Here is a 16,217-nt window from a genome sequence, read left to right as displayed (position 1 = left end):
GAAAGATAGATCTCAGCAGCAAATGCTCAACGTGTACAGAGTATCCGTTCAAGAGTCTCTGTTTATTTATAGTGACTCTTACAGGGTTCTCGCGAACCTTATCAACCCTTTCTCCGTTTTCCAATAGCACACGGCCAGCTTCCAGAGGTACACACATCGACACTTGATTTTCGTCAATTAGAATTCCTACACCATCTCGTATACACTTTCATTTCTGAGAACACGGAGTGGTCAACCCCTCGAAAGTTTTATTTCGAGGAAATGATCCCTGGTGTCCCCTCTTTTCCTTCTACGGGGTAGTCACCCTTGAAAGGTCCTTCCCGCCCGAGAACGAGTGACTTACGAGTCCTCTCGTCCCTCGATCCAGCGCGTTCGAACGTCGAACGAGATTCTCCATCGGGTAGTTACGATCCACGGTTGATCGCGGGTGTCTCTCGACGCAAGGATGAAACGCGACGACGAGTGACGAGCGACGGTTACGTTCTGGAGTCGTTAAAAGCCTCGTGGCCGACGGCAAGTGTACATTTATCCCTGCGTAGCGATTCGAACGCGACCACGGGGAGGTCAACCGTGGCGAGAGGTGGGGATCTACGTGTACACCTCGGTGTCGTCGTTGAAGTTGACGACGTGGAGGGGAATGGAAATGCCTGGAAAATGGGAGTACGTGGCCCCCGACCCTAACCCGGAGACGCTGACTTTTCGACCAACCTGTTGGAATGAAACTGCTGTGGCTGGAGAACCCGTAGCCCACGAATACTCACCCCGTGAGAGATCTGTGCTTATACTGGCGATTAAGGGGTTACGGGTAAGAGAATGTAGCCGAACCACTTCAGATCTTTTCAATTCCGCGAGTGAATGTACAGTGGTCATCAAAATTGCACCACCTTGACACTGTCGATATTTTTAGTTCGATTCTGACACGAGCAGCAATCAATATTTTTGGTTCGATCGGAATTAAAAAGTGAAAGAAAACGAAGCCCCGAATGATCAGGGATCGTCGAAGGAAAAAAAGGAAAGGAAACGAAGAGTGAAGAGGGGAGACGAAAAAGAACAACGGGTCACGGAAAAGGAAACAACATCGAGGGCCAACCTGCTCGCCAATTGCGAAAGTCCTGAAGCTCTCACGTTGACAAGCGTCGTCGTACTTGTCGCGAGTCCCTCTCAATGAGTCTCATTGTCTATGCGACCAGCACGCGCCTCCTTTGCATCTCGTAACAGTTCACGATTCTTCTTCGAGGTCTACGAAAATAACCAGAATTCTTCGCGCGACCGTTCGGAAGGACCAATCGCGAAATTAAACAATTTGGCACCGTCATTGTTATTTATTAACATCAACTGAAGGGGATGCACACAATATGTGCAATGTGATACAGAAATCGTAATGGTTGGAAAAATTTGAATACACTTGGGGTATATTTCAGGAAAGGTCTCTTCCAGGAAGAGAGGAGGATCTATCTAGGGTTATAGGGAATATGGTACCAGGAGTGAATAGAATACTAGAGAACTTCTGGAACTGGAGTTTTTCTTCTCAATTACAATACACGTGATGTTTAGTCAATAGTTTTTCATTTATACAGAAATCGTAATGGTTGGAAAAATTTGAATACACTTGGGGTGGGACCAAGAAGAGAGGAGGATCTGTCTAGGGTTATGGGGAATATGGTACCTGGAGCGAATAGAATACTAGAAGACTTCCGGAACTGGAGTTTTTTTCTTCTCAATTACAATACACGTGGTGTTTAGTTAACATTTTTTCACTCAGGCTTTTAGTGTCATAGTTACAAGGTAGAGGATGTTATTTTGATCGCAGAAACAGACCAGTTGAAATTGTATATAAATATTAGAAAGATTCATTGACCTGTGGAATTCTCCAGGGACTGGGATCTCCAGAAGGGTTGGGGAAGGGCACTCCTACCGATGGTTCGATTTATTTGCACTGAAAGGGTTCGAACAGACACTTGGCCGGTTATCAATCAAAATAACGACGGACGAAAGATAAATCGAGACTCCCTGGATGATGGATCGAGTAGAATAATACGCGGAGATAAAGTTCAGGATGAAACGGGGCGAGCAGTATCGAGGAAATATTAGCGGAAGCATTGCTCCGAAGTAGAATTTAGGATGAGCTTAAATTCGCCATAGACGTTAGTGTCTCTGCTCGTATTTCTCACTTTTTTTATTTAGATGATCAAACAAAATCTTTTCACGGATGTATATTATATCCGATACTATTAGAAGGGGACAGTACAAATTTAGAGAAATAAATATGCAGGGTGTTTCAAAATTTGACAGCCAATCGGTGTCGGTATATTCTATGAGTAGGAATAAGAAAGAAAGGTCTTGTAATCGTAGTTGAAGATTTATTAAAAAGTTGTAACAAAAATATGAAATTACAATCGATCGAAATTAAGAACACAATGTTTGAAATTACTGTAAGTGAGTCGCTCCAACTACTACTGGTAACTATTAATTGTATAACAAACATTGACATCTTTTCCATCCAATCTCGATTTACGTACGAAACATCGATCGTCGAATTCCTGGAAGGTGAAAAAAAAAAAATGAGTCGCGCGAACGCTTCGTGCATCGCTGGATGATTCATCATCCGTTCGTCTAATTGCGTAATTATCTTTCAGAGACTAATCTCATCGATGCTGCTTCCTGCTTCGCCCGGCAAACTGCCTATCCTGAGAATTCAAGCGCCTTTGTGTCACCGTGGCCGCATCAGCCTTTAATTCAAATCGTGATTCATAATTTTGCAAGTTTTAATGACGTGGGAAGACTTTCGGATAAAAATTACGCGTCCTTTCGCGGGGCATTGATAGTCATCGTTAGGGAGGAGTTTTCGATGCGATTAATCGTCATCTTCCGTTTCTACGCGCTGTCTCCTAACGCTGATTAGATGATTCACAATTTCATAAATTTTCGTGGGGTGTATAGGAATCCGTGAGGAAGTCGTGAATCAATTACAAAATATTGTTGATACTTTGCAAGAATCCATCGAATTTAATGAAGTTAAATTAAGTTAATTTTTCGAGAGTGTTGAATGAATTTTTTTTTAAACTAATATTAATTTTGGGATGTTGCTGTCATTATTTGTTCTGTATTTATGTATATTAGATCAATATACCATTTATATTATATTTAAATGCTCTACAGTAATCTTAACAGTTAGTTAAGGGATATTATTATCCTCTTCCATCGATGTTAAATAACTAAATAGGCTATTGATGAATATATAATGATACCAATCCTTCGAATGAAATATTCCATGCATAATTTTTCCGTGTCATCCAAGTTCTACGTCATTCTAGCCTACGTCATTCACTAACTCTCGAAATATCGTCTTTTTAACCTTACCATTCAAACTCTATAGGTTTATTATCACCTTTCTATAGGGTTATTGTATCAGATATTCAATCACTGTATCGTCTCGATTGTTTCCACATTGACAGGTTTATATACAGTGAGTCACAAGACTGTGTGTATACCCCACCAATTGCCTATTTCGAACGATTGATACTTTTTTGCAATACAACTTTTGAAATTCTTATCAAGCGGAAATGTACCGTGCAATAACCCTCCATGAAGTGAATTATTTTTTGCTTTTGTCATAAAAAGTATTAGAATAAGACATTAGGTATAAAGTTGATAATGAGATACTTTTACAAACTGAGCTAAAAGAATAGTTACGTGAGGCATCCATTCATCATTCTTCATCGAAGAATTGCAAACATCCCCAACTACGATTTAATTAGCTCTCTCCAATAGTATTCGTATTGTCTCTGTTTTCTTGACAATCGTTCACGGTCGTGTTACAACGATTGCATTAGATTGTATCATTCAGAAATTCTATTTCGCGGACTCTCGATCCTACCTATCATCTTATCATCATCCACGTCGATTTTGCAATTCCCCATGGCGATCAGTTTCTAAAAGGGCACACGGCTACAAAAATGGAGAACCGTGGGAAACAACGAAGCGGAATCACCGATCAATATTCACCGTGAAGACTCGTCCAAGGTGATCGTCGCAATGATCGGTTCGCACTTGTTTTCATCGCGACTCGATCGTGAAACGCATGATGCATATCAGTGACTAAACTCGACTCATTCATCGCCGTGAAAATCATAAACAACCGCGCCCTGATGAGAAATAGTCTCACGATGATCTCGAGCGCGTATAAACGCGGCTAGGTCTATCGTCTCGGCTAGTTCATCAGACCTTGAGTCGATACGGCAAAGTTCTTGGTACATGATACGTACATTTTATGGTCTATTCTTTATAACAAGAGTTGTTCACGTTTGCATAATACGTCGATAGCGACAATCAGAGTCACGAGTTTTTTTTTTCTACATACTGAACAAGGAGTGTTTTTTTTTTTATTATTCATATCTCTGTGTAATTTGAAAATTAATAGGTCGGTAGGTAAGTTGTAATTGAAATCTATTAGAATATTTATTCACCAATCTCTTCTCTATACGTATTTTTATTTATTTGGTGCCAGATCATACAGTATATAACAATTAGAAGGAATTGGTAAGGGAAAAAGGGATATCTAGATTTATTTTTTACATAAGATAGTATCAATTTTTCTACTTCAACCATATTGAGGGTCCAACAATCTCTACTAGTAAATACAGCTTCTCTAAATTGGATAAATTTCACTGACCTATATTTATAATATACACAATACTGTGTATTTACAATATTTCACTTTGAAATTCATATTTTCCTCGTAACTTTTTCATAAAGTCTTCATAAACATTATAATACATTAATAGTTGGACAATTTTGGAGCACTCCTGAACATCGATTCCCTTTTCTCGGTTTTCAACTTAAATTACCAATAATAAATGAATTCCTTTTAAAGACTATAGAACGAACCATAACCAACGACCGTACCAACGAATGTACTTGATTCCCTCGAAATGTTGTGCGATTTGTTCCATTCACTTTTGGTCTGAAGCTCGCGAAACGATTCAGACCGGTTTGAAAAATTCTGTACCCCTGTTCCAGTCGTTTAAATCGTGAATACGAGTTAAGTTTCCCGAGTACGTGCCCAATTACCGTCGGCGACTTCGCCGGCGAAATTGAATTAACTTGGAGGAGGACAGGACGAATTCAGGTTTCAATGCCGCGCGTAAAAGCGGTGGCTGAGTTACGTGTACTCCACGGTCGGTGTAAATACGTATACACGTACGTACGTACGTACGTAATCGCGCAGGTGGTTTTAGTTTTGAAAGCGCGCTCCGTGTTCTCTTTGCGAGTCGCTTCGACAATGCTAATCTCATCGGGAGATAATGGGTGCACCGGTCCCACGTACCGGCCGCAATTCTAGGTTCAAGTACGCGAACGTTTATGCGGCCCAGCCGTGCGTTTCCTCAGCCTTCTTTGCCAGACGCTAACAGATCTTCGCGAGTATTGCATCCCCAAAGCTAGGAGAGATTATTTTCCGGAAAATATATACCACTTATTTCGTTCTCTTCTTTGCCAATCACTGGAACCGAATCGTGTTAATTTTACCATTTAATTAATCCTTTACATTCTGGGTTACTGTAGAATTTAGTTCAGTAACTATGGAAAATTCCAAGGCTTTATAATCAAACGTTGTGTAAAAGTGTATTGCAAGATCTCGTATTCGAGTGTCTTATAAAATTGTAAAAGTATGGGAAATATTAGAGTAGAAAAGTATTGTTCAAGATTACGTGTAACTTAGTTTCAGGTGCTGGACTCAGTTATTAGGCTAAACTCTGAGTTATGATTGAAGTTAGTATAGGAATTGTGGAAAATTGCTGGTCTTCGCTGGCAAGCGTTATGTCTTGTAAAATTAGTTACATCGGTCTTCCTGTAAATAGTTCTGTTCGAAATTACACCTAATTCTTGCTTTAAAAAATTTCTTTGTCTAATTTTTTCGACAGAGATCTTTAACCCTTTAATTCCGGATTCATTTCGCTTTCAAATCTTATGCAAAAATATATGAAATATTGTAGTGAAAAAGTTATATAATTTTCGCTCCAAGAAATTTCGTGTCGACTGGTTCTTCGTCACAGAAAAATCTTTGAATGCAAAAGAACAAAACACATTTAACCTTCTTAAAATTTCTGACCCATATTTTGTTCTTTCACTGTACCAATGTATAAAGAAAATATTTTCTTTTGTTTCTTACGGACAATCGAAACCGTTATGTTTTATGACGTAAAACGTCATACACCGTTTCTACAACAAACATCGACCTACTTCTTTTCGGTCGAACACCTTCACTTTTTTTTGGCTTTCATCGCGTCGTCTCACTATCGGGATTGTAGTCGGATTGTAAAAACGTCTCTGTTTGCGTCGCAATTTAGCAATTATGATTTAATACGGCGAGAAAGAGTCGCAAGGACTAATTGAGAGAGCGCCAAGCTTCTGTTTTAAATACAATGTTTCGTATACGCGCGTGTGTACGTGCGTGTGCACGCGTGTGTTGGAGAAATAATAAAGTAGGAGCGTTTCGACGCGGAGGAAAAAACTGAGGCAGTTAATTGGACGAATTAGGAGACATTCTCGTTATATATACGTACATTACCGTTCATAAGTATTCGAACGCCTTTGTAACTTTGAAAAATAGTTCTGGATTAAATAAAACATTCGATAAATTGCTTCGAATAGTATCTTTCGTTATCTGGACTAAAATTGAATACTTTCGTTGAAAGCTCTGCTAAGATATCTATAATTGTAACAAAAGTACTCCGTATTACTTAAAGAAAGTCATCTATTGTAAATATTTATCTCCGAAACAATTCTTACGTTCTATAGAATACCCTGTGCAATTATAAATATTCTACCAACGCGACTATCAATCCATGATCTCAACAGAAATTAACGAGGAAGTCTGCTTAAATGTTTTTCCACTAGAACAATGGTATGAATTGAATTCGTCGTTTGATGTGGATGTCGAATATGTTCCAATATGTTCCAAGAAAAATGGCTATCGATACAAGGAAATGAATGTTGAAGGTATTTAAAAGCTACTTGTCGTCCGCGTGACGCATGCAAAAATGCAAAAATATTTCCTAGTGAAACGAAGGTTGAACGCGACGTATGTTTTTTTTTTATTTGAATTTTTTCTATTGTTTTCACGTGCAGAATCTATCCCTGAAGCCGGTCCCCATGTGATACGAGATACCCTGTACACGCAGATAAATATTCCGCGTACGTGACTATTGATCGAATAGAAATTATCGTCGCAACAGTCGTTGTCAAGCACGCATTAATCGTCCGATCCAAAATCAAGCGATCGAATGCACTCGAGGAAAAATGGTTTCCGGTTTAAGCAAATGAACGTCGATGGTGTTCAAAAGGCTCCCCGAAGTCCGCGCATCGCATGCAAAAATACTTCCTAGCGACGAACTTGTTTCGTGCACGCACGTCGCTTTGCAAATCCGCACGTAGCATCGTAAGACAATCGCGATGCAATCGTAATTGCACGCCAGAAACCGGCAATCGTCGTTCTTATTATAAACCGGCCGATGAAACGTGGGAAAGCGGTGATACATGTTACCGGTATTACGCGATCCAGCTCAAGAATTATGCTCAATGACGTGCAACGATTATGGCAAGGTCGATCGAGATAAACGATCGAAATCTGTTACGTTAATTGATCCATTGACACGGGATACCTGATTGAAATTATGAATGATCGAGTAGGTGGAAAACAAGACAAATCTTGCTAAACGAAGAAATGACATTTGTCCGCCAAAATTATATGTATTATTATATTTCTTTATTAACTGGGTATATATTTAGAGTTGTTGTTTATGAAAGAAAGTATTAAAAGAAGTGGAAGAAAACGCGAGAATTGGGAAGATTTACGAATCGTAGAAACATTTCTATCGTCAAGGAAATTTTCTCGTCTTTGTCATTGTTTGAAATTTGAATAAGGAAGTAAGGCTTTTGGACGCATGCCTCAACAAGATAGATCGAAACTCTGGACATTTCATTGTTCCTGGAGAACGAGAGTCATGGTTGAACTGTAACACGAGACAGAGACAATTTAACGACTTGATCTTCGTTGACGTTTGAAGGAGACACTGGTACCATGGTCTCCCGATATCTTTGTCTCCTCGAATCCTTTTTCCAACTTGAAGAGCTCCAAGTTCGTGGAGAGTCAAATTTTTATCCATGCTATTATTTACCAATGACATTGCTGGATCTATCCACAGGCAAACTTTTAAACAGTAGCTTTTTGGGGCTTCGATCAAAATGGGACACTCAAAGTTTTAATAATAATTTTAAGATATTTTTTCCAACGAGAAGGGGAACGTAATAATATATTTTGTTTTGGAAAATTTAAACAGTTGCCTAGGATTTCTTGAAGATTCAAGAATCGTAAATATTATTTTTGAAATTTTATTTTTTTCCAGAGGGAGAAAATATTTTCTACCTCGACGAACCTACTTGTTGGTATTTCGCTAGGGATGCTTAAAATTCTATAAATTAGAAAAATTATATAATTTTAAGATTCCTTTTTTTTTTTTTTTGAGGTACGTAATAATTGTTTTTACCGTGATGCATGAACGCAGCAACCGCGGCCCTGGTGGTACAAGTAAATTTAATTGGAGACGAGCATGCACGCGGTGCAATTATGCAGCGCAGGAGCTTAAGTGTAGCGATTTGCATTGGTGCAAGGCGACGCGACTTTAAGTGGCGATGGATATTAATTCTAAGTACAGTGTTCAACAGAAGACACGGGGAACGTGCGACATATCTTTCCAATTCTGTGTATCGCGTAACGGTACGGTGAACACGACTTTTCGGCTCTGTACTTAAAGCGGTTTTCTCCGTATTACGCAGTCATTAACAAGATTGCGCATTGTCGCTCGTGCGTACATGCGATCCACCTGAACCGCGTCGATTGAGTAACGTTTCAACCTTCTTTTTTCTACTTCCACGACATCTTTTCCCCGACTGAGAGCAAAATCGGGGTTTATGTTAACACGAATCGATTCTTCCTCCGATTGTGTCCAGACCTTCGAGATCGGACTCGAGGTCGACGAAAAATTACGAAACGCAAAGGTTCCCACGTAATCGAGAAAAAGAAAATGTCTGGTTAAATTACAGAATCGAACGTTAAAAATTGTGACGTGTTTGCGCGCGATGGTAGTGGAAACAGTGTCGACAGAACCATTTTTAGATCGTGCATGTTGCATTCCATTTATCATAGTTTGCGCAATATTTGAAATTCGAAGTTTGCCGCCATTACAATTACAAAGTAGTTTACAAGGAACAACGGGTTCTAACACTGTAGCGCGATACGGGTCGAAACTGTGTCGAAACTTGGATCAAATGAAAGATTTCTGTCGAAATGTCGAAAAATTTTTATTAACCAATTATCTTGATAAAATCGAAGTTGTACTTTGAATTGAATATATCCTAAGATGGATTTATTTATTCTTAGTCCCAGTTGTATTTATTAATCGAGATATATCGCACTCTATTATCATACAAGGTGGACTACCTAATTCTAGCAACTCTAACCAATTCTCAATTTTTTCCCTATATCTATTGATGGAATAAAATTGTTTTTCAAAGACCATCATTTTGAAGGTCCTTCGAGGTCGTATATTTTCCATGATAAAATTTTCACTCGTCCAATATTTACGAAAACAAATCGAGTCATTCATGTTGGTTCACTCTATGTACATATACATTGTCGATTTTGATCAAAGTTGGAATGTTAATCGTTGACGCGTCACCAATTGTTTACATTCGAAATAGCGCCGAATGCGTGAGATAGCCTCCGGAATCAATCTTATCGTCGATCTAGGAGTCGGTTAACGTAATTAGAATAATAATTAATTGCCGATACGATCAGCGAAAGAGGAAGGAGCGTTACGTACAATGAAGTCACAGTTGTGCGTATCCTGCGATGTTGCGTAACAAACTGAACCACGGGATGCGTCTGATAAAATAACCAAGGACACAGATAAACGGAGAGGTTTCATTCAACGTTCTCGAATCGATTGCTTTTCTTTCGATCGGTATGCAAGTCGCTGTGACGAGGAATTCGTTTTCAATTCCACGATTCATTTATCTCGAGCGCTCCTTTCCGGATTCGAGATCGTTTCCGAGATAAGTGGTTTCACTCGTGACGCGAAAATTATAATGGAACACCAGTTCCCCGAACCCCAATTATCTAGGCTAACAATTATGAGGATGTTACCCTGACACTCGATTATCCACCTAGGCATATGTATAATCAGAAACTCTCCTGTACCCGAGACGTAAAATTAAGTTTTCTGAGTAATCTGACAGATATGCAATTACGCTATTAGTAAATGTATAGGTATATCCCTGTTGTTCGGGTGCATAGACGTCTCACGCCTCTAGAAATACATTACTAACAGGAACACAGGTGCACCGATACACTTTCATTTGAATTTCAATTTTTGTCAAAAAAATTCGCGACAGAATAATTGCAGAAATTTTTCTAACAGGTACGGTTAGAAGACCATAACTCGATAGCTAGTGTGAGAAATTTTTATTTATTTTGCACTTTACTTTTCACGTAATTAATGTAGAATTCTCGAGTAATTCGTCATTATTAAAATTAAAGTTTAAAATTTTAAATAGACCGACGAAATTCGAGATCAGAATCGCAAGCAGAGACCATCTATTTAAGTTCCTATGAAGTATCATAAAAACTTCCATTGTCTATCGACTGTCGGTAACATCGTAGTGATTTCATTGTAATATGGTCACGTACAAGACATAAAATAGTTTCATCTTATGGCAATTGGTGTTGATGACATCTCCCTTTACAACAGTGGGCTTGGTCAATTTTATCGAGTTGTTAGGGAAGCTGTAATTTTGTAAAATATTCTTAGTTTCACGTTGCTATTTATTATAGTTTTTCGTTGGAACTTGTTGCTATATTTTCAAAGTGTAATAGGTTTCATTACACCACGCCAAGTGTGTAAGAACTTCCACGTGTAACTCCTTTATCGACTTATTTTCTATGATCGGTATTTCAGTTTGTGCGACTTCCACGTTTCTAAAATTTCTTCTCTTACATCTTGTATGTACACATTATTCAATTGCAAATCTTCTATTTCACCTATCTCATCATTGTATTTTTTTATTTTCAAAATTAGCAAAGTTCTTTTTGTCTGCAGTCGGTAATACTGAATTCTCGAATCGAAGCGCTAAGTTCGAATACACTTCTAACATTCTCCGTAGGAATTTCTTTGCTTGTTAACGACGCTTTACAAAATGATAAAGCTGTCACTTCTCGATAGGATACTCATTAAGTGGAATTGCAGCCACAACCCTGATTCGTCGAGTGCAGCGATCTGAATACACAACCGCGAAACTGTCGCAATCGTTCGGTTAAAGGTGGAACGCACAACTAATGGAATTTGTAGTTACGCAAATTTAGACAGTTCAGATCGGCCTCTCGATTTTCTCGAGCAAATTATTTCACCGACTGGAACGATCGATGAATGTTTTTGTAGCGTGAAGTGTCAGCGCGTTGCTGCAATAATTTTTACATTTTCAATCGTCGTTTCATTGTTTCACGATTTCCTCGTTCGCTTGATTCTTTTCAATTTCGTTTGTAAAACTTTCAAGCTCGATGCACATACTCATTCAAAAGTATATATACTACCATTTTGACCAATTTTGGTATTCTGACAATTAGTTTTTTACAACTTCTGTTTCGCTCATCTCGTAGAATATTCCACAGCTTCGTTTTCGAATTCGAACGTAGATTTCTTCAACAGTTATTCATTATTTAAAACATTCGAACGACCGAATATTTTTTTTCGCACTCAGCTATTATCAAACGTATAATAGCAACGCGAAATAATTTCAATAATTATCGTTACGTGATCGAACTTAGTTTAAAATAAGTAAATATCCCATCACTTTTGAGCAGGTGTGCATCTAATTTGAAAATCACTCCCGATTGGAAACGAGTTTGATAAATCGTAATCAAAGGAGCTGAACGAGGTGGCGGTTCCCTTTTCGAAACAGGTCTTGATTTAACGTTTCTTGTAGATGGGCCGGGGCTATTTTTCGCTTCTCTTTATAACTTGGCCCGCAATTTGCGTGTCGTAAAACGACCGCCTCTGGCGAAAAATCCCAAACAATTTTCCACGAGCTCCGTTTCGACTTTCTGCGCCAACGCGAATTGTAATATCGTCGATGAAGGAAAGAGAGAAAGAAAAAAAAACGATCAGTTTTCGTTATCTCCGCGAAAACGACGAATAAAATTCTCGTCCCATCTGGTCGGCTCGAAAGTCACCGTTTTCCACGTAGGCACGTGGTGTTTGCGCGGCCTGAAAACACGGTCGCATAACACGCACGGGAATCAGGTTAATTCGCTCGCAGCTTGGTCCTGAGACCACGTTACGTCAGATCTATGATAGCGTCGAGTCCCGTTTAGCGTCGACTGTGAAATTAATTGGAAAGGTGCTTCAATGGGGTACCTATTTGGTAGCGTTGGTTGCGAATGGGGTAACACTCCGATTCTATTCCTTTATATTCCGCGTAAATCGTTACGTCACTACTCTAACGATATATCAATTAGCGTAACGTTACTCTCGCCGTTGTCTACCGTTATGAAAAGTAGTGAATCAATTGTGTAAGTCGATAAAAAAGAAAAAAAAGAAGAATTATACGTTATCGCGACATCGGGGATGTTCCATTAATTAAGACCAGATCGATAGATATAATCGTAATAAAATTGGGCATGTTTCGCTGATTTCGTGTAATAGATACTGTTTGTAGTAACATCGCTAACGGCCGAAATTTCAATTTCACGATCGGATACGTTCCGTCCAGATATAGATACCTTTTCCTCGATGTCGTTCCGTCCGGCTAACGAATAGGAAATTAGGTTGTTACACTGGAACGACGTCCTTGTGCCTGGATCGTGTCCCTCGCGTATAAAAGTACTCGCCTACGCGTAATAAAATCCCATCAGGTGTAACGTTGGACCCTCGAGGATAACCTAAAAATAGCTTGAAAATCTAATATCAAATCCCATCAGCTCCTTGCCACCTCGAAGAAACGAATACATCGTCGAACGTTTGAATTTCTCGCGCATCTTTCGCGAAAATCGTTTCAACGTCAGGAAACGACAAACGTGTAAATTTGTACAATTTCCTCGATGACGATTTATCGGATTACCGGTCGTTTAAATAATATTACCATACGGAACGAGAGAAGAAGAAGAAAAAAAAAAGAACTCTTTTTCAAGGTTGAACGGATCGAAAGCTTTCCTGGAAAAACGAGGCGCACGAAGGTGAAGAAAAATCGCCTAACGAGCCCGTTGCACGAAGGTAACGTCGTGACCTCATAAAAGGTGCATTCGTATTGCTAATTGCGTCTTCGGTGGGTTGCACCGCCTTCCGAGTAACAGACCTGCAATTTACTCGCTGCGTCACGCGCATCGGGTGTCCATGAGCTGGATTCGTCTGCAACGGAAGTACACCGACGTCCACTTCCGGTGGTAATGCGAGAAGTTCGCGAATTTCGCGTGGAAATTAACGGAATCGCCCAGACCGATTTCCCGGAAAACTCCTTCAACCGTTTTGCATTTAACGTTTCGCTGGGGAAATTTGAATACCGCAAATTCGCGTATAGTGGTACGATCGTCGAATTCGATTCGTCGTGTCTCTACCGCGTGGAAGGATCACTATCGGAATCCATGAAGCGTGAAACAGGATAACCACTGTGTTCGCGAGAAGCATTCAAAGACTCGAAGAAAAATGAAATTTAAACAATTTATGCTTCTATACTCGTGAGAATATTTTTTATTGGATATATTTCGTTTTGTATCTTTATTTGTTAATGTAACGCATTAACAAGATTTTTCCGATGAAGAAAATTCTTTTTTTTTTAGTTGTGATGAAAGTTTTTGTACTATGTGTAAGAAAAATGTGGATAGTATCGTGCAATGATTGTTCAGTTCTTCAAATTCCTAGCTTCTCATAGTACTTGTTGTGAGTCCTTGCTCGGTCTCCATTGAAGATCTTGAAACGAGTTTTTATCACGTAGGTCGCGGTTCTGGTAAAAGTACAAACTGTAGGCGTCTCCAGGATGCGTTATGTTCCGCCTCGATCGAAATTACGCGTTGAAGATAGAAAGTTGTCCGAGTGTTCTGACTCACTACGATTTGTAACCGGAAAGGTAGTAGTATTCGGGTCATTTCGGTTACGAGTACCGAACGTGACGCGTTATAGTTCCTGAACGTGAACCGGGTGAACGTTTATGTCAATTACACCCAGCCTATACCGGCGTATCAAGGATTACGGGAACGCACGTGTGGTTCAAGGTCGGTCACGCTTCAATTGTCTTTTTTTTTTCGTTGGCTGACATTCGCGAAGGTGGCCTCGATTCGTGTGAAAAACGATCCTTTCGATTTCTAAATTATCTACGCTAATTCGTTACATCTCGATTGAAATTTATGTAAGTGTATTTCGAGATAGTAATTGTAATTATTGCTCGTGAATTAGCAACGAATTTTAGTCGTGAATGTGTTCGAAGAAGTGAAAATTTGTTATTTGTGACGCAGAATTTGGTAAATTATTTACCGAACAGGATACGAGCAAAGAAAGTTAAATAATCGATCGCCAGAGGTGTATTCAGGGCAATGACCAAACTCAATACTTCGGGTTTCCCCGAAGGAAATAGATAAGTTTGTAATCTTCGTATGGTTTCCTAGAGGATATTTACGATCTGCGATTGTTATCTCGTACCGTACCCGAGCAATTTCCTTTTAATGTGAAAGTATAAAATACGAGCTCAGGTTTTATAACTGTATTTTGCTGTGCTTCTGGGGCAATTTGTTCTTTTTTAAATCGTATCTTGATTCCCTGTTGTGTGTTATTACAGTTACGAGTAATAAGAACGAAAACTAAATAAATAAATAAATAAATAAATAAATAAATAAATACATAAAATGTTCTACGAAACGAGTACGTGTACTCAAAATATTTCGATCGCTCAGCTTGACCAACTCAATTTTTTGTAGTTATCTCTTTCATTTCTTCGTTAAATTCCTCGCGATTTTAATGTCGATTTTAGATCGTATTCGAGGTTCCACGATTGTTGTTTGCATTCCAAGTGCAATTGCATTCCATGCACTTTCGACAGCTCGAGGGAATTCTCGGAAGTTTCGATGGGACGATACGACGACGATCGGAAACGTCACGACGATTCAATGATATTCCCGTGGACATTGTTCCAAGTGGTTAATAGAGCGCGACGTTGTCGTACAGATTTCCAATTCGCGGATAATTAGATCGTTTGAAGTCCGAAGATGCAATTAAAGTCGCGGCAAGTGGAACGCGAGTCCGTACATACAAAATCAGAGTACAAGGTGTTCCTGGTCACCTTCTGAGCGACCTGGAAATCTCGAGCAATATTCTTCCGGCTGGAACGCAAATGATTTCTACTTGGCGGAGGTCTCGCGGCCGCTCGATAACCGATAACCATTTACGCGCGATCGATTGATGATGATTTAATCGTTCGATGAAAAAATTTTCGGTCAATGATAGCGTGTTTTAAATGGATCAGTTCAGGGGCGACTTACGTCGCCACGAGGACGTTTATGCTATTAAAAACTCCGTGTATGAAAATAATTTTCATTGACTAAACCGAACACCGTGACATTAATTAGCGTGAATCGTGAATAAAGCCGAGTGTAATTATTCGACGACAATTTCGTTCGTAATATTGCCACGATGGTTCGATAAATTGATTTCAACGATTCCAAGTACTCTGTATTGAACTTTGCAAGGTACTTACTTATTTTTTTAAACGTGTAAGAAATTTCGTAAACGTATACGCCTTGATTTGTAATTCGGGAGACTCGAGGCTCGGCGAAGTGATGTTAATCGCTCGTGGTTACGGTTACATTGATCTTGAACCTCGCAAGACATTTACAAACATTGTACTCCTTCGAACGTACGAGTAATTACGAAAATATCTTCGTAGCTTCAATTTACAACTAAGTGAAATTTGATGAATTGGTTGAATTAATGATGGAGTGGGTCGAGTCGACAATGCACGATAAAGATACGAACGATTTTCAAAAGTTTCGGCAAACCCGCCGCCCGTAATTAACCACGGATAAGTCGAGTTACATTTAATCGTCGTGGCTCGTAAGTCAAACAAATTGTCCTGACGGGACGTTAATTAAGACCACGGAACTCTGTCGTCGTCGGAAC

General features: G+C 39.4%; 1 protein-coding gene across 2 annotated transcripts in view; it reads right to left on the bottom strand.

The window, feature by feature from the left end:
* Positions 1-508, bottom strand: part of Ance-3 (angiotensin-converting enzyme Ance-3) — a 67,141-nt gene extending 66,633 nt beyond the window's left edge. The window contains exon 1 of one of the 2 annotated variants that reach the window (XM_076308475.1): positions 305-508. In XM_076308475.1, the coding sequence (XP_076164590.1) occupies positions 305-397 (93 nt within the window). In that variant the 5' untranslated portion in view covers positions 398-508. The remainder of the gene's footprint in view (positions 1-304) is intronic. The other variant, XM_076308476.1, reaches the window with a different exon arrangement.
* Between the last annotated feature and the right edge of the window lie 15,709 nt (positions 509-16,217).

This window comes from Ptiloglossa arizonensis, chromosome 4 (assembly GCF_051014685.1).
Source record: "Ptiloglossa arizonensis isolate GNS036 chromosome 4, iyPtiAriz1_principal, whole genome shotgun sequence".
Lineage (NCBI taxonomy): Eukaryota > Metazoa > Arthropoda > Insecta > Hymenoptera > Colletidae > Ptiloglossa > Ptiloglossa arizonensis.
Note: the sequence above shows the minus strand (reverse complement) of the source record. Positions and strands in the feature narration are given on the sequence as shown.